This window comes from Trachemys scripta, chromosome 8 (assembly GCF_013100865.1).
Source record: "Trachemys scripta elegans isolate TJP31775 chromosome 8, CAS_Tse_1.0, whole genome shotgun sequence".
NCBI lineage: Eukaryota > Metazoa > Chordata > Testudines > Emydidae > Trachemys > Trachemys scripta.
Window position 1 is genome coordinate 64,757,179 of NC_048305.1, and position 19,955 is coordinate 64,777,133.

At 37.4% G+C, this 19,955-nt stretch overlaps 1 protein-coding gene across 2 annotated transcripts in view; it reads right to left on the minus strand.

The window, feature by feature from the left end:
• Positions 1-19,955, minus strand: part of DENND1B (DENN domain containing 1B) — a 247,123-nt gene that overhangs the window by 119,782 nt on the left and 107,386 nt on the right. For both annotated transcript variants that reach the window (XM_034778352.1, XM_034778353.1), the window contains exons 5-6: positions 16,856-16,975; positions 2,010-2,079 (exon numbers count right to left, since the gene is read on the minus strand). In XM_034778352.1, coding sequence (XP_034634243.1) covers positions 2,010-2,079; positions 16,856-16,975 — 190 coding nt within the window. The remainder of the gene's footprint in view (positions 1-2,009; positions 2,080-16,855; positions 16,976-19,955) is intronic.

Sequence of the window (19,955 nt, forward strand, 5' to 3'; positions counted from 1 at the left end):
AACTGAATTTATAATCAAGCAAAGATATGGTGTACTCTACATATGGCTTGGATCTGTACACAACATGGTTAGCACAAGTTTAACAACCATGGCAGTTAATGTGCCTAGGCTGCCACATGGTTGTCTTTCTGTGACCTGTCCAGGTCATTATACTTACGTTGCTTCAAAGACAAGACTCCCTAATCACATTTGTGTTACTGAGCTGACTGGGTCTTCTTTCCTCCTACCTCTACATATAATAGGACATCACAGGATGCATTTCCCTTTGGATTGCTTGTTGCACTCAATGTATATGTCCTACAGGCACTTTAACCCCTACTGAGACTATGAGATAGCACCTCTGAATTTCCCAAAATGCATTAACGCAAACATAATTAGGCGGAGCAGTACATGTGAATGCATACAGATGTCATATAAAGCTGCTGTGGAAACACAACTCAAATGTGTTTTTTGTTACTGGATCTGTTTAGGGTGTCACAACCTGGTTTCCAAAATGGAATTGTATTTAGGAATGATAATGGAACCTAGATCATGATTTTTATATTCATAAATTCGGTCCTAAATTGAACAGGCAAAGCACAACAGCTTGAAATATTATAAAATAGTTCGGCTAATGAGCTCAAGCTAAATGTGGAGAAAGGGTCAACATGTCAGCAGAATTGTACATTTAACTTTCATATAAACTTATCCAATTTGTCTGAAGAGGGCTGTCATCTCTCTATGCAAAGATGGGTGGAGTTACTCAGGTATTAGCAAATAAGGCCTTAGGTTTAGATCTTTGACTGGGTCAGGGAGACAACAAAGAGCTCTCTGATAGATTTATTAGTCCAAGAGACGGGGGACGAGGCAGCACACCAAATCAAATACTTCCACTTTGTACAGTGCCAGAAAGAACTTATGGCCCACTAAAGCGTAGAGTTCTTTAACATATACTATAATAAAGTTGTAGCTTCGTCAGCTATACATTGAACTACTATTTATTTGTTTAGTGCCAACAAGCACTGGGAAAGACCCAAAGGTAAAGACAGGCCTTGCCCTGCATGAGCCTTGTCATTCAAGCATGACCTCAATAAAAAGCCCTATTACAATTAAATAGTAAGATTAAGACAAAAAAAATTTTTAATATGATTTAATGTGCTAACAATGGGACTTCAGTGACCATTACATTCTGTTTTACTTAAGTTAATGCAACTGGGCTATTATATTTTCTTTATATATAAAATGTTATTGTTTTCTTTAACCTGTTTCCGATAGGTATAATTATTGCACATATATTCTTGCAATCTCAGCATCTGCAGCCAACAGCATATGGCTAACCTTTTTCTTTTTTAAAAATTACATTTAGTATACCAAGATACTTGAAGCAGGAAAGTATATCTTTAATACTTTTAATAAAGACAGATGCCAGTATTTTCTTTCCTGCGCAATCCTGTGAATATATCTAATTGCTCATGAATATGCAAACTAAACTATCATGATTCTTCACTGAGTGCTGCAAGCAGTTTCCCCCTTCTAGTCAAGATGACAGTATGATGAAGTAGTTTTTAGTTAATATGAAGGGCAAAGTAGTACATCAAATCTAATGCAGTTCAGAAAAAGTGTTTCTATCTGATAAACCCCAAATCTCAGGAACTATCTGGTTAACAATCAACATGTCATGGAGTTCTCCAGTGGCTTGACACTCTGCTCACACTTAGCCCAGGATTTGTTTACAGAAGGACTCTGACACTTCGCTGTAGTATGTTCTCAGCAGCTTTTTAAAATTAATACATGACATCCACGTAATAGTTGCAGCAGCATATCCAAATTTTTTTTAATAACATTGGGATATGTCAAACTTCCTGGCCACTTAGCAAAATTAAAATGCATACATTTTTTATTTTGTTGCAAATTTTAAATACATTGTTCAAACATGCAGACAGTATGAAACAGTTTTGTAGGATTTAAAATTATTACGATTAATTTCAAGTAAAATATTTTATTAGAAATAAACAAATATCTAAAAGTACCTGTTCTTTAGCCAAATAATCTGCCAGAGTATTTAACAACTTGTAGTATACCTCAAACCATGGCAGGTAACTGTAAAATATAAATATGTATATTATTATTTTTATCAAATATATTAAGAAAATTATTGCCTATTTTCCAGTTTTCCATAATATTTATTGCAAATTAACTTTACTCATACTTCCATCATAAACATTTTGAGCAAATGCTAACTTGCATATTTTTTTTATTTATGACAGTATAGTATTTCCAGGAAGCATAATAATTACATTTCTTAAAGTTGTGCTTATTATACAAAACTATACTTTTTAACATCCAGTTCAGCAGTACTATTAATGCTTAGATTTCAACACTTAGGTAAGCCATTTCTGGTTATACAGTAAGACAGACAAGCATACAGACAAAAAGTGAAGAAAGATCTCAAAACTGTTTGATTTTTCTAACTATATTTTAAGACCAAAAGCATTTTAAACATTCCTGAATTAATATAAATGTAAATCATCATGTGCTTAGTGGTTGTAGTTCCATGCACTCAGGTGATTTGTTTTTATGAAAATAGATTTGCCTTAGACCCCAGTCCTATATTGTGTAGTTCATGAGCAGACTGCCATAACTGTATGGAACCCCCATTTAGTCTCTGGGGCCTTCTGTGGACACAACTGCCCCTCCACACACACTACCCCATGCAAGATTGGGTCTTTAAAGCACTATTATAAATTCAAAAATATGTCAAATAAATATTGGTCTCTCTGCAAAATAATCTCTACATATAGACTTTAGAAGCCATGTTCATGTACAAATATTAGTCATTTACATATACAAATATCTGAACATAAATAATATTGAATAATCTTCAAACCCAAGTCTGCAGTCCGTATGCATGCGGCACTCTCAGACCTCAAAGTAATTATCAGATAACAAAGGTGGTCCCAATCCTTCCAGTCCTTACACACATCAGTAACTTTGCATCAGCAAAGTTATGTTTCCAGATGGTGGGCTTTTATCTCTGACATCACTAATGACTGGACATTAATTCTTTTCAAATGTAAAAAAACTTTCAAAAATCATTTTTCATGCACACAATTTAAGTTTAGTAAATCTTACCATTACTACCCAAAACAATACCAAGATAAATTACATATGTACAGGCTATGTACATTTTCTTCTGTTTTAGTATTTCATCACAAATATAATGGTACCACTAGAATACTGCCAATTGAATACTACAAATTCTATAATTAGTTTAAAAGCTTTGGGAGGAAGTCTTTTTTTAAAAACTGAACATTATTTCATTAGCAAAATATTGTCATGTAATTTTATCACATGAAAACCCACAGATGCACATTGTACAGCAGCATATTATAAATGCAGTATTTCACAGTATTTTTTAACATCAATACGTGTTTTGGATATATTTGTGAAGTTTAAAGATATGTATCAGAGAGTATTATGCTAGCTGCATGTCAATTGCCAAAGAAAACTCCCATGATGCAGATTCTAGAAGCTTTTCCTCAGAGGAAAGGGAAACCTGTTAAGGTAGTTTGCATGGAGTCCTGGGTTGGTGTGGAAGCCAGTCTTGTCCAGTGAGTGGACTGAAGAGTTAAGGTTTTTTCATAAAAATTCAGTTGATCAAGCCAAGTGAATAGCTGGCCAGGCTGAAGAAAGAGAATCTCCAGTTTTCAAGGCAGGGAATGGTATACATTTATTATTTTAGTTTGTAATGTAAACAATCATCATGTCCCAAATATAAAGTAATTTAGTTTGCTATTCTTATAGTTACTTCACTGTTGGTTCTTACAGTAATTCCTCTTTTGCCTGATTCAGTTTTCCTTTACTGTCTTTGTATGTTTGGGAATAGCCCATTACTAAAGTTATAGTCTGCAAATCAATGTTATCTTCTAATCTATTTTCCCACATCTTATGGAGAATGTTTTATTAAAAATAATAATAGCTGTGTTCAAAAGGGATGAAATAGCATCTGATTTTACTGCCTTTGCAGCACACTACTAAATACTGTAAGAGAAATCCAAGATGAAGATTACTAAGCCATGGAAATAAACAACATTATTAGTATTAGCTACGTGCCTATAGAGTACTTGAAGCTGCATAAGACAAGTATAAAAACAGTCCCTGCCTCATGGAGCTTAAATTGTAGAAGGCAGACATAAAGGAGATGGGCTACACTGAAAGCCAGAGCTAACTTGCAATGTTTTTTTTTTTCTTAAATATTATTTTGCATTCACTTCCTGTTGGCAGGGTTTAAATATAAGAGGCTTTTGGAGGGATAAAGGAAAGGATGGTTTGCTTGGAGAATTGGAAATAGGAAGTTATTCCATGTCAAAGAGGAGGTGCAGAAAAATGCACCAAGATAGGGGACCAGCAGAAGGAAATAAATGGCATGTCTGTATCTTCACTTCTGCAGAATGACAATTCATGATCCATGGGTCAGGTGAGACCCAGAGGAAACTGTAAGGTGTTCAATTTATCTACCTCAGAACAACTTCATTGATTCTGACTGACCTTTTATCCAGGGATTTTACTCCAAGGAGTTTCAGGATTTAAAATCTAATCTTTGACCACCAGAAATCTTTCCACAGAATCTAAAAGCCCATCCTATGTTTTCCATGTGTCTAACCAGACATGTCTGTAAGAATAAATTAATGGAGGGTTGTGAGGGGTTGATTGTTTCCACAAGTGGAGACAGAATAACCAATATCTTCCATTTGGCATATTATGCAAGTTCCAAATAGCTCACCATTATTTATTTGTTTGTTTTTTTAAAAAGCACACACTATTCTGAAAGTATGACTATACAATACACATAAAATATGACATCTATGCCATCTGATTTTAAACTGCCTAGTTTCATAATTCTAACATTTATTTATGAAAGGATATAACCCAAAAAAGGATCAATAATAGGCAAATTTTCAGAGGCAAGCATGCAAAAGTGAGCATTTATTTTGAAATTTTTCCTATTTAAAGAGATTTTTAAATGTATGTGGCAAACATCACCTCTCTCCCACATAGCAATTTTATCAAACTCAGGGTTTTAAAATTTGAACTGTTTTTTAAGAAGTGGAGTAAACTGACTGATGGTAGTTCTGTACCAAGTGTATCTAGCATACAGTAGAACCTCAGAGTTATGAACTGACCAAACACACATCTCATTTGGAACCGGAAGTACAAAATCAGGCAGCAGAAAAAAAAAGAAAAAGAAAAAAAAAAGGCAAATAGCATACAGTACTGTGTTTAACATACACCACTAAAAAAAATAAAGGGAAAGTTTAAAAAAATAGATTTGACAAGGTAAGGAAACTGTTTCCATGCTTGTTTCATGTATAAACAACATTATTTCTTCTGCATAGTAAAGTTTCAATGCTGTATTAAGACAATGTTCAGTTATAATCTTTTGAAAGAACAACCTTAACGTTTTATTAAGAGTTATGAACATTTCAGAGTTACAAACAACCTCCATTCCCAAGGTGTTCGTAACTCTGAGGTTCTACTGTATCTTTAAAATGGCAGAGTTTGAAACTACTTAGCTATTTCAGCTGTTCATATATCAATATGCTCATGAAAACAAGTGGCAATGTGTTAACTTCTCTCATTATTTCAGCTGAGGCTGACTAGCTTTGACTCTGAATGAAAATATTTTACCCTGATGCAGCTTTTGGGAAATATATTTCTGCACCCTAGCTAATTCACAAGAGTAGATAATCCCAGTTCTGTGAAATTCAGAGAGAGACTGGTCTTCTCTCCAAGAGAGTTGACAAATTTGAACTGCTATTTTTTTTTTTTTTATAGCTGATGGGTAAGGTTTAAAATATTGGAAATTTTGATATGATAAAAAATAAAAATAAAGATTTCAAGAATCTGCTTCTGTCTGAAGAGACAGACACCTCCCCAAACTGTGATGACTTCAAATGTCCTGCCCAATATGTGACTGTAGCTCTCACTAAAACAGATGTCTTTCTGAAAGCTGCTACAGGCTTTAGGCTCCTGCAGGGAGTCCGCAAGTCAGCAGAGATTGGGCTGAAGCAGCCTGTTTCCTGAAAGCTGCTACAAGCACACTCTAGACAGTTAGCCTTCTTTAAAAGGCTTTAATGCACATTGTGCCGTCTGTTAACTACATCTGAGTCCATATCCTAATGCTTTAACAGACATTTATGCTACCTGGTATTATTTATGGTAGTTAAAGTGTGACTTTATTGCGTAACTTGATTATAGTATTTGCTCTTCAATACCCTAGGATGTAATTATTCAGTGTACTTCATTACCCCTAACTAAAGAGCACGCAGTGCTATAGATGTGAGTGTTGTGTGTTATGGTGAAACACTGACTAGAAAATTCCACAAAATGATTGCTTCCGGAAGTTTCTTCGTGATAGATTATGTTTCCTGTTATCTTTTGGAAATATGTTAATAGTAGAGTTTATTGGGTGGCTGAAATGTAAAATATATGGGAAAGTGGGGAAAGTGTTAACTACAAAACCCAATGCAAATCAAACACCGTACTGTAGAGCAAATAAAAAGTGACTTTCTCAGTCTAATACAGTGATGTAGATTGGTGTTTTGCTCTAAGTATTTATCTATAAAACCATCATACAATTTATAAATTACAGAATCATTTTTCATACTGGTCACAGAGGGTTTGTTTAGATTATCCATCAATTTTCCTGTGTTGTGCCATGTAGCAATATCTCAGCAGCAGTACTACGGTATTTTTTCCTACTATGTTTCTCTTTTCAGTAGAAAACACAAAGCTCTAAAACAGGGGTCAGCAACCTTTCAGAAGTGGTGTGCCGAGTCTTCGTTTATTCACTCTAATTTAAGTTTTCGCATGCCAGTAAAACCTGTTAACGTTTTTAGAAGGTCTCGTTCTATAAGTCTATAATATATAACTAAACTATTGTTGTATATAAAGCAAATAAGGTTTTTAAAATGTTTGAGAAGCTTCATTTAAAATTAAATTAAAATGCAGAGCCCCCCAGACTGGTGGCCAGGACCTGGGCAGTGTGAGTGCCACTGAAAATCAGCTCATGTGCCGCCATCGGCACGCGTTCCATAGGTTGCGTACCCCTGCTCTAAAATATACGTCCCTTGACTTCTGAGCCTTCATTTTTCATTATCAAGAGTACACTGCAAAAACAAGTGTTCCCATTTTAATCTCACATAATGCTTATATTTATCTCTAACAGTCTATGAACTTAGCTCCCACTTACTACAAAAACTAAAATTGATACAATATTAAAACAGATGCAGAGAGAAAGGTCATATTCATATTCTGAAACTAGTGATGCTTAGCACACAGCTAAGGGAGGTTTTCCTTCCTTATAAGCAGGCATACTTACTGTACTTCTAGTGCCCCAAATATTTCTTCCTTTAAGAAAAAATACACTGATTTTATATGCCCACATTCTAGATGCTAACAAAAACTTGAATTATAAAAAATAAAGTGAAGGAAATTTTAGTAGTTGAATACGTTTTAAATGCTGTAGTTGAAAGCCTTTTACTTCATAGCTGGAATACTAAAACAATAATTACCTTCAGCTTAAAAACTTAAAATCATAGAAAATTAGGTTAAAATAATTTTAAACATGCCACTTATAACCAAAAAAGCAAGGGAAGCAAATCTTAACTCACACAGTTGCAGAAAAAGAAAAGAACAATATATACACATCATCCTGACAGCATAAAATTAATTTAAAAAAAACTCAGAGTGGTAGTCTATATTTTTTAAGTAAATCTTTTTTTTAGGTATCCAATAGTGTAAATTAAGTCCTGTGTTTCTGCCCAGATTTTTAACTTTACTTTCTTTACAATACTCCAACAGTACACTGCAAAGAGTGGAAAGAAGGTAACTGGACCTCCTGAATATTTTTGTGTGTGTCTGTATTTGGCTAATAAGTGCTAGTAAATATATGAGAGTTTTATTCTTAAAACAAATGCTTAAATGCTATTTTTCTTGATATTGAAAAAGAAAAGAAAATATATGTAAAAGCAGCGCTACATTCATACATGCAACACTGCAAAAACAAGTCAGTATGTGTACACAACAGAAAAAATATCAGTGAGAAAATCTGTCAGTTTCAAACTTACAGACACTACTATAAGTGTTTAAAAATTACTTTAAAAGATATGTGATACAGTATTATTTGTCACTGGACAATAGAGGCTCTTGTAGAGCAATGGCAGCCTAATATCAAGGCCTGAGCTTTCAAACACTTATTCCCATGAATAATCTCATTGATCTGAACAGGATTACTCGTGAAAGTATTTGCAGGATTCGGGCCCTATATTTTTATTCAGTAATATGTAGATTTTTGATACAGTGCTATTGTGTTTATGCATCAGACCTATAAGCATAAAAGTGTTGTGGAGGGAAGAAGCTACTCAACCCCTCTCAAGAAAATAACTCAACCAAAGCTCATTACAATTTTGATAGAAAAAGGGCCTTAACGCTTTTATTAAAAAATAAATATGGACTCAAAACTGCCAAACTGATTTATTTTGAGTGCAGGTAAAAAAATAAGTCTCTAAATAAGGAAGAACTTGCTACCCAAGTTTGAACTAATACCAATATGCAAGATCAATTTATTATATTATTATTTCACTGCCTTATAATAACAACAAAAGGATTGAAGCCCCATTGTGGTAGCCACTTTAGAAACACAAAGGAAGATATGGGATGGAGTTTTCATAAGTACCTGAGTGACTTAGGCTGCTAAGTCCCTTCAGAGGTGACTCAGGGTGCGCTAACGCATGCTATGGGGGAGTGATTTCTAAAGTGTACTCATGTGTTGCGCATTAATCGGTCCATGAAGACCCTGTTGGTGCATGCATCTACACAGACCAACTAATGTACACCACATTTGTGCACTTTAGGAATCACACCCCCACGGTGCGCAATTCCCCACCAAGCAGACAAGCCCTCAGACTCTTGGGAGCCTAAATCTCATTGATTTGCAATGAGATGTGAGTTTCTAAATGTCTAAATTACCTTTGAAAAATAGGACTTCAGCTCCTAAATCATTTTGGACAATTTTACTCATGGTCTCTGCCCTGAAGAGTTTACTATGTATAAGCTTCTGAAAAGCAGATATGGAAAACTTGATAATCTCTGCATTCACTGGTGTATAAGGTGCTACGATAAACTTTTCTTGGAATGAAAAGAAAAAATCCTATAACACAACTTCTGCAACATAGATCATGAAAATGAAAATTTTAGGCTTTTAAAATCCAGGAGATTTTTTTCTACAAATGTGCCAATCACTGTAATGAAAAAACCACTACCACAAGATCTTTCAAGATCTTTCAAAAAAGTGTATTTAGCATTTTCTGCTAATCCAAAGTAGCAACAAGGCAGGAGCTCAGACTTTTATTCAAAGTCATGCATCATCTTTGTCACAGTAAGTAGACTTCCACCTCACTTATGTTTCTACAATAGCTCTGATAAAACTTTTACATCCATGAGTCAAAGGTTAAATAAAGGAAAGGAAATGTTTTCTGTCAAATAGTCAGGTAACCACTAACAGTCCTGAACTATCAGCAGGAATCTAACTTCTAGTAATCAAATAAAACTAAGGAAACCGCCTTTCCGTAGCTAAATGTCTAATGTCTAGGGGCTAGTTTTCTGTCTGGAAAATTGACACAAAATGTGTAAAATTGAAACATTCTGCTTCTAAGGGATTTGCCTAAAGGAAGAGTGAGAAAGCTTCAAGCATGGTCTGAGTTGAAGAACTACAAAGGCTTACCATATAAACCTGTCTTCCTTATTAGAGCATTTCATTTGGAAATGTAGGTGACAATTTTACAGTCATAAAATTTCATTAATCAAATCTAAGGCAGAAAATTTTTAATGATGTCTTGCATTTCTCAGCGTACATAAGGTCAGCATTAGAAGCAGTCAGCAGTTGCAAGATTTTAACAAAATGAATCACAGCTGTAATAGTTGGCCTTTCTATTCAAACAATTTAGTTGTAGACAATACAACATTAATTTAGTATTGCTCAATATCTATAGTATATGTTTTTTCTAAATATTATCAAAATATTTAGTAATAAAATATAAAAGAATCACACTTCCCCCCATAACAGAAGAATACTTAAAATTTACAAACATATTATAGGATACCAATCAAATCTGAATTTGCAAACATTTGCCATTATTCATATAAAAAAGACCCAATCTAGCACATAGGCACAACAGGGTATATTAAAAAAATACTTTGAAGGAGCATCCCATTGTGCTTATATACTAAAGGGCATGTTAGCTGAAAAGTTTGGAGGGGACCACGCACACAGCAGGATTCTACATTGTGAGCTTCACAAAGCAGTCTTAAAGAGTCCTGCAAAGAATCATGCACAACTAATGGAGGGGAATCCAACAGATTTCTTTTTTTCTGGATTCACTATATGGTTGGTTTCCCACTTATTTGTAATGGGCTTTGGGTTTGGTAGCTGGAATCAGAATCATTTAAGGTACATTGGATCAATGTCTCTTTCTTTAAAATTAAAAGGTGTTAAATCTATATATTGGGTTATTTTTTTTTCATTGTGTCAACATAAACAAAATACACTTACACTAGCTGCTACCTTATAGAAAACTTTGAAAAAAACATTCTAATTTAGAGACAATTCTCCCTGTATACACCTACATGCACAGTCTGCATTTTTCTTCCCCTTCTTTTATTACTGTAAGCATTTCATGAGTAGAAGAAGAGTACATCTTGTGGTATTTATTCTCCTGTGGCTACAATGTCAAAACTGGTTTCCTCATATTAAAGTTTCAAGTGAAGAAGAAACTACAAGAAAAGTGAACCCATTAACTACGAGATGGGCAGTATTTTACAGCCAGCTGAAAACCGCCACCCAATGACATCATGTTTACCTCAGCAGGACTGCCTTTGATCAAATCCTATTACTTCAGAGGTCTGGGACTGGCTAGGACATAGCAAGGTGCCATCCATAAAAGGAAGCTACAGGTGGAAGGATGCCTGCTTTTGTTCTGCTTCCCACCTGCCCACTCAACAACTCACCCAATCTCTTTACTTTCTTCTCTCCTTTCTGTTTGGCCTGCTCCTGCTTCCCCATACAATCTTCACAGGCTGTACTGAATTTAGTTACATGTTACCATGGCATTACGCCCCATATTCTTCATAGAGATATTGTTATGATATGATTAGGGCATAACTATGATGTGTTTTATGCAAGATATGTGCTTTAACATATCATTGAAAAGGTTATGATTTATTGAATATGATTATCCTATTTATACGCATGTACCATTTTTGTATCTGAAGTTAGGAATATTGTCTATGCATCTATTACAAACGTGTTTACACCTGGGTAATGCCCACTAGGCAGAATGCAATCAGTCTAGATGGCAGGCCATTATGGAGAACAATAGGTCTTTGAAGATTCTAAGATCTCACCAGGAAGACTTCCTGTGGACACTGCAAACAGCCTCTGAGTCATGGCTGCGGTGGCCCTACAGGGACATGTGACCAAATCACCTGGTACTGGACTCCGTCATAATGCTAGTGTTTTTCCACTGATGGGGGTGGGAGTCAAACTGGGAGACAAAGGATTCCTGACATATTAAAAAGCTATTTAAGGCAGAGGAGTGACATCATCGTGGTTCATTCTTCAATGACTCCCCGCCCAAGAAACAGGACTGCTGGAAACACCTGAGAAACAAAAAGACTGAACTGGGGGGAAAGGGCTGAACCCAGACTAGACGGTTGTCTAGCCTGTGAAAGGAATAACTGGAGTTTTAAGCTGCAACAAGTGTAGCTTGCCTTCAAGAATCTCTGCAATCTGGCTAAAACAACATTAAGGGTGAGAATTTGCTACACATATCCAATTTCTTTAGTATATTACGCTTAGATTGTGTGTTTGTTGTATTTGCTAGGTAATCTGCTTTGATCTGTTTGCTATCCCTTATAATCACCTAAAATCTATCTTTTGTAGTTAATAAACTTGTTTTGTCTAAAACCAGTGTGTGGAAATCATAACTGTGGGGCAGAAAGCTGTGAATATTCCTCTCCACATTGAGGGAGGGGGTGAATTTCATGAGCTTATGCTCTACAGATCTCTGTGCAGCACAAGACAGTATAATTTTGGGTTTACCTTCTAGAGGGGGTGTGCACTTGAGTACTGGGCAGTTCCTTAGCTGAGCCTTCCCATGCAGAGCCGATCACAGCATCTGTGTGAACCTGCATCTGGGTGTGTCCCTACCTGTATGTGTGCTGGTAAAGTGCAGTCTGAAGCCTGAGGGAGGGCTCAGCAGACTGCACAGCAGTACAGTGTAAAGGGAACCCAGGCTGGTGGGTCAGGTGGGCTCAGTGGTATCCCTGTTCCAAGTGGCATCCAGGGGGGAACCCATCACAGTTACCATTTCAGTTTGCTAAATGGGGCTCTCTCCATCTTCTAACCCTCGACCTTCCCCCAATTTGCCTTTATTAAAGCTACAGGAAACAATCCGAAGCAATCCTTAAAGTAACAGGTAATGTTCTTGCAATCAAAAATTAACCTTTTGTACAAGAACATGCATCAATTTAAGATTTTCTTTGTATGTGGTCAATCTTTAAAATAAAAAACGCATACACTGGGGATACTCAGATGCAATTCTAGCACAAATCTGTGTGTGAATACTAACACATTTGCTCACTGCTAATGAATTTCGGATGCACAGTATAGACCACATTGGATCTGAATATGTATCTATCAGAAATACAGACACATACATTCTATCAGCAAAGTTTCAATGCAATCTCATACAGTCAGCTGCTAAAGAAAACGAAATCTCATATTTGTGAACTGCACATTTTCGGTATTAAGGACTACTTAATACAATCACCTTACAGTACTTGATGCTTTTATATTTTACTCCATTTGTACAAAGAAAACAATGGAAAAACAATACTCATCCTGTTCGAGATAAAGATTTAATGTGTTACAAAGTAACAGCATGATCTTTTTGGCAGCATTCTACTCCTGAAAAGTCTTCCTTGTACTCAGAGTTAACGATTTTTTCTCACACCCTCCTCCTCGAGTTAAAGATTAATATTTTACCAATCCAGAAGTACAGATTTATAAAAGCTGGTACAACTATGCATTCAGCAGTGCATGGTAAATTTGAAATTGTCACAACAGAAGCAATAAAGGCAATGTTTTTATTATGATGCAGTGAAAAATTATAGCTTGCCACTTTTCATTTCATTAGTTATTTCTACAAAGTAGCAGACCATCAGCCAGATCCTCAGCTGATGTATATCAATGTAGGTTCCACTGACTACAGTAGAGCTATGCCAATTTATACCAGCTTAGGATCTGGCTCTAATACTTTTTTTTAAGTAGACAGAAAGACTGTCACTTACAGTATTTTAACATTAGCACTTGAGTGTGTGGAACTGATGAAGCATTTACTGTTATAACATTAGAGATAAGTCAGACAAAGTTAGAAGAACAAGTAGAAAATGTTATTTCTTTGTCTGACGTGGAAAGACAGGGTTGTGAGCAAAGGGAGTGAGCTAAAGTAGTCATTCTCAGTCTTTCCAGACTACTGTACCCCTTTCAGAAGTCTGATTTGTCTTGCATACCCCCAAGTTACACCTCACTTCAAAACTATTTGCTTACAAAATCAGACATAAAATACAGAAATATCACAGCACACTAGTACTGAAAAATTGCTTACTTTCTCATTTTTACCATATAATTATCAAATAAATCAATTGGAATATAAATATTGTACTTACATTTCAGTATATATAAGTCATTGTCTGTATGAAATTTTAGTTTGTACTGACTTCGCTAGTGCTTTTTATGCAGCCTGTTGTACAACTAAGCAAATATCTAGATGAGCTGATGTACCCCTTGGAAGACCTCTACGTACCCCAGGGATACATGTACCCCTGGTTGAGAACCACTGAGCTAAAGCACAGGAATAAATTTTCCCTGAGCCTAAACAAGACATACCAGCAAAAGGTATAACAATGAAAATGGTTTAGTATCCTCATGCTCCACAAAAGCCAAGATGGATTTATTTTTCAAGTGTTTTTATTAAATAGTTATCATCATTACTATAAGAAAGCCAATTAATATACATGAGAAAATACAGACTTCCACAGTCATACCCAGTTCCTTATTCACTAGTTTGGACAAAGCAAAAAGTGAACACCAGACAGTTTCTCATTAATATATTGATTTTTTTAATCACTCCAAAAACCCTGCCTGCAAAGCCATGTCATTACATTAGAGGCTGCTGAATATCCTAGTAAAGATTTGACTGGGCATTTTCAGCAACAACAAAAATGCTCTTTCTAAAAACTTCTCTGCTGCCAGTTCACTTTCTCCCTTTGTATCCGGCCTACTTATGCCCATCTCCCCTATACATAGTGCTAGGCCTTTTCCCTAGCACATGTCACCTAACCTCCTGATGCCCTTCACCAGCTCCTCTAGACCAGTGTTTTTCATATCATGGGTCGAGACCCAGTACTGGGTCGCAGCATTTCAGGCACTGGGTCGCCTTGCTCTGGTCAGCACCACCAACCAGGTTGTTAAAAGACCCGTTGGCAGTGCTGCCCAGCTCAGGCAGGCGAGTGCCAACCTGCTCCGACACCGTGCTGTGCCCCGGAAGTGGACAGCAGCGGGTCCGGCTTCTAGACAGGGGAGCCACGCGGTCCCACGCGCTGCCCCCACCCTAAGCACTGGCTCTGCACTCCCATTGGCCGGCAACCGGCCAATGGGAGCAGGGGGCGGTGCCTGCGGGCAAGAGTTGCAGAAAACCACTTGCGCACCTCTGCCTAGGAGTTGGACCTGCTGCTGGCCGTTTCTGGGGTGCAGCGCAGTCCATGGTGCCAGGACAGCCGGGAAGCCTGCCTCTGCACCCCGGCTGCACCACTGACCAGGAGCCACCAGAGGTAAGTCCGTGCCCCAACCCTGTGCCCCAATCCCCTACTGCAGCCCTGAGCCCACCCACAAACATGGAACCCCTTCCTGCATCCCAAACCCCCCACCCCCCGCCCCCCCCCCGAGCCTGCACCCCCAGCCCAGAGCCCTGACTCCCTCCTGCACCCAAACCCACTGCCCCAGCCCTGAGTCCCCCAAACCCAGAACCCCTTCCTGCACCCCAAACCTCCCATCCCCGGCTCCACCCCAGAGCCTGCACCCCCAGCCCAGAGCCCTGACCTCCTGTCACACCCCAACCCCTTGCCCCAGCCCCGAGCCCCCTCCCACACCCTGAACCCCATATTCCCGGGCCCCCTCCCACAGCCCTCACCCCTGCACCCTAACCCTCTGCCCCAGCCCTGAGCCCCTCCCACACTCCAAACCCCTCATCCCTGGCTCCATTTGGTTGTGGGCATCAACAATATTCTTCAACTGGGTCCCCAGAAAAAAAGTTTGAAAAGCACTGCTCTAGATGAACTGTCCAGCTTCTGATCCTCTACTTCCGAACTCTTCACAGCTCTTCACAGGCTATCCACTTCTTCCCCACTGTTCTTCAGGATACTCTTCCCCCACTGGCAGCTCCTGGCTCCTTTCCCATTTGTCTGTGGTTAATGGCTCCAGTACTGCAGCTGCCTCCCATTTTGAGAGCCTTCTATTTCCTGTCCTTGTCTTACACTGCAGCTAGACTGGTTCCTCCAGTTTTTTCCTAGTTGGTTTTACAAGCAGCCAGGCTCCTTTTTAAAGTGGAAGATGTTTGTTTTGCTACTTTAATTAAGTAGTTTGCTGCATTCTTGTTCTCTAGGTTTTGTCAGCTTTAGAGCTGCTAGATAAAACTTGTCAGGAATTTTCAGTCAGAATGATTTTTCAATGGAAAATGAAGTTTCTGTAAAATTAAAATTTCCCATGAAAAAATTTTGACTGGCCTTTTTGTTTTTATTTTCCATAAGGAAAACCAAAACAAAATATTTAGCATTGGTCAGTTTGAAATATTTGGTACAAGAACTACATCTCCTATGATGCAATGCAGTCTCTCCTCTAACCAAGCAGCATGGTGCAGCATAAGAATCACCTATCTGCAGGTGCCTTATACCAGGTGTAGTCCAGCCAAGGAGCTCAGACCACAGGAGAGAATGGCGGCATCAGGCACCCAAACTACACAGCCCAGAAGACGATACACCATCACACGGAAATGCAATTTAATGTCAAACTAACATGAAAGGACACATCTCAGGTCAGTACAACAAATCAAATTAAAACATTTTGATTCAAGAATATCAAAATGTTTTTATGTGAAAATGCTGAAACAAAATGTTTTGTTATTTCTGAATCAAAATTTTTCAAAATGTTTTGATCAACAAAACGTTTGATATTTTAACTTTTTTTTGGTGAAAATTATGCATGCACAAAGGAACACAGATAGAAACGATGCTGTGATGCAATGATCTTCAGGACTCAAGAATTCCAACTGATTAGCTCTGGAATATCACATCAGAATTAATACAACTAGTAACAAAATTGAACTACTTGAAACATCTGTATCGTTTGTTTCATTAAAAAAAATATTAGCACACACATAACATTTCAAGCCAGAAAAGCTACATAATATTCTCAAATATCTGTTTAAAGCAGATCTTTCCTATTATTTACGTAGGAATATTTATTTTATCCCTAGGTTCAATTTCATAAAAATCATTTAACTTATTCCTTTGTCAAAAATTAATTGTTAATATTATTATGGACAAAGGAAACACACTGGTATGTGAGTATACATCATCATTTAGAAGATTTTCGATCTATTAAAAAAGTCTTTATGCATTTTAAAGCACAACAAAATATAACCCTAAAAATAACAAGTCCATGGAGTAAGAAACTCCAGTTTTTCTTATACTCACTCACCTTACAATACAGAGGCAGATTTTGCCTCCTGATGTTAACCGGCAAAATCCAAACTTTTGTTTACTTTCAATGTCTGTAAGCACAAAGGTAAAGTGCTGTCCTACTTGATTTTGGGACACCCTAAAAAAAAAATAAAAAACAGATTGTAAAATGGCTAAATCATATACGACAGTACGCTGGGAAAAAAACAGTTTTAAAATTTTACAAATATGTAATTCAGTTAGCAGCATGGACAATACTTTTTCTAGGAAAAAACATTATTTTAAACTATGAAAAATGAGAACACAATGATAAGTTTTCACAAATCCTGTAATCAAAAGTAAGCAAGTTTTGATCCTAATCTTCAAGGTGCTCAATAGCTTAGGTCTAGGATACCTAAAAGATCACATAACACTCCAAGATGAGGACTGATCCACCATGTGAAACCTTAGGCACAGTGGAACATTCTACCACAAGGGTAAAGCTTGTCTGTGCAGGAGACAGCACTTTCTAATTTATTACAAATACACACACACGCGTTAAAGTAATGTTAAGATTGCAAAGTCAAGCACTCAAAAGTCACTAAGTGCCTGTGAAAAAAATAGTGTGAGATAACTGATTTAAAGATGGTATCATAATGCATACACACAAGGAGGCCGAGTTAAGGTTGTACAGCAGTAACCCTCCCCAAGCTTCTCATTTCTCTCACCCCGAAAGTCCTTGTCCAAGTCTTCTTGGCCAGCGAGTCCCAGTCTCCATCCCAGGTTCCCATTCCTGTCAGCCCCACACCCATCCAAGGCTCCTTGTCCCAATCTATTCCTTTAAGTAACACAAGTAACATCTTAGAGAGACAAGGTGGGCGAGGTAATATATTTTATTGGACCAACTTCTGTTGGTGAGAGTCACAAGCTTTCGAGCTTCTTCAGGTCTGGGAAACTTACTCAGAGTTGGTCCAACAAAAGATATTACGTGACTCACCTTGTCTCTCTAATATCCTGGGACTGATATGGCTAAAACAACACTGCATTCAATGAGTAACATCTATCACATGTGGTTTGTTCCCTCTCAGAGGCTTGTCTGAGACTATGGAATGAACTCCCACAAGAACAAAGGACCATTACAAGCTTTACCACCTTCCACTCCAAGTGCAAGACACACTTCTTTAACCTGCCTTCTGTCATATAAACACATAGCAGCATGCACATTTAAGGGGGGGAGGGGGCACTACACTGCACACACAATTCTCTGCCTGTGGAGAAGATGAAAGAAAGAATGAACTACATTCAATGAATGTTAGTCACATTGTTTAATCTGAAGGTGCTCAGATTCTGCAGCCCCGAGGCCACATAAAAAAACATATAGAACAAGCAACAACGTGTCAGGTTTGGCATTCGTAACAAATTGGTCCTCCAAAGGACCAACTGAATTAGGACCTATCTGCACATAAATTGGCTGTACTGAAACATGAGCCCTATTTGAGTATGCAGGTAAATAAATCAACAACTTGTCTTTACTTTCAAGGGCCTTTTTCACAGCTTAGAACCTCTAATATGGTATACAGCTGTCAACCCGTCTCTGCTCTGTCAACATCATCAACCTGCATTGCCTATCAGTTAAATTTTCCAGTGAACACCTCTGTGCTTTCTCCTACACCTTGCCCCTTTGCATCAGAGGATGTCCCTATAAAAATCTGCACCAGAATATCTTCTTTCAAATCTCTCCCTGAACTCACAGCTGCGTTGATACCCATAATTCACATAGAAATGTCTGGTCTGTAGTTACACACTGATCACAGCATATTTAGCATAATCATCGCACTTACCTTTGCTTTCCCTATTTGCTTGTTGTAGCCTATTGTCCAAAGTCTTATACTTCAAATTGAATCATTTTGGGGAAGAAATTGTCTTTTTGTTGTAGGTATATAGAATGCCTAGCACAGTGTGGTTGCAGCCACTAGGCACTATAGCAATACAAATAAACAAAATTAATAATTTCTCCTTCTATCCATAGCTATATGTGTTTCTAATGTACTGTTTCAGTAGGAGGTTACATTAAAGGACCACCTCAGCATCTTTGATCCACTTGTCTACACTTGTCTGAGCCAACAGAGCTTTATGCTGGAGATAAGGCATTCGCTGTAGTGGGCCACTATCTCTGGAAATTGCTTCCCAAAGAAAAACACTTACGCACAAACCTAGCACATTCAGAAAAAAAATGCAAGAAGTACAGACCTCTTCATCCATCCTTCCCCAAATGATGAAGCCTCTGATTCTGCAATCAAAACTGTGCAAGCAAACCTTCAAGCCTATGTGGGGCTCTATTTGCTTCTGTGCAGCTGCACACAGACACAAGTGTCCCCCAACCTGGATCAGATTGCAGGATCGAAGCCTAATCTATAGTATTAATTCCTGGGTTCCTATCTGACTAAGGAGAGCTTGGAGTTTTCTCCTCTTATTTAGAACACAGACTGATCCAATTCAAGCCTCATAACAAAACTCTGAGATACTATGGTGATAGGAGTCTTCTGAATATAAATAATAATTCAACCTAACCATATATTGTAAAAATTTATGAAAATTCAGCAGATGTTACCAATACAAACAAATGTTGACACTTCTAATTCAGGTACCTACTGTATACGTTATGCTGTGATAAATTCTCTGATTAAAGTGATTTTGAGGGATGTCATTTAAATCCAATTAGTATAATATATTCGGCTTCTTTGGACCCAGGTCTCTCTCTCAGAAATACTTAACAGTCCTTTCTGCAATTGCCAGAGAAAAAGAAAGATGGCTGCTGCAAGCTTTCCTCATGGTGAAAATTTCCCTCAGATCATTGTGACATATAAATTATTATATATAGTTCCACATTTCATTATAGAGCACAGAATTAATTGGTCTAGCTCTGGTTGAAAAAAATATTTTGCAAAAGTGTTGGTCAAAAGCAGATAATTTTAACTGAATGTAGTCCACTCTTCTTGAGTAAAATGAACAGATGCAAATTGTTACATATTCTGTTACTGACCTTTTACTCACTCTCTCATTCCTCTTTTCTGCCTTCTTTTTTATATGCAACTCCTGCAATGCATGCTTATATATAATTTTAGTTTAATAGTAATAAA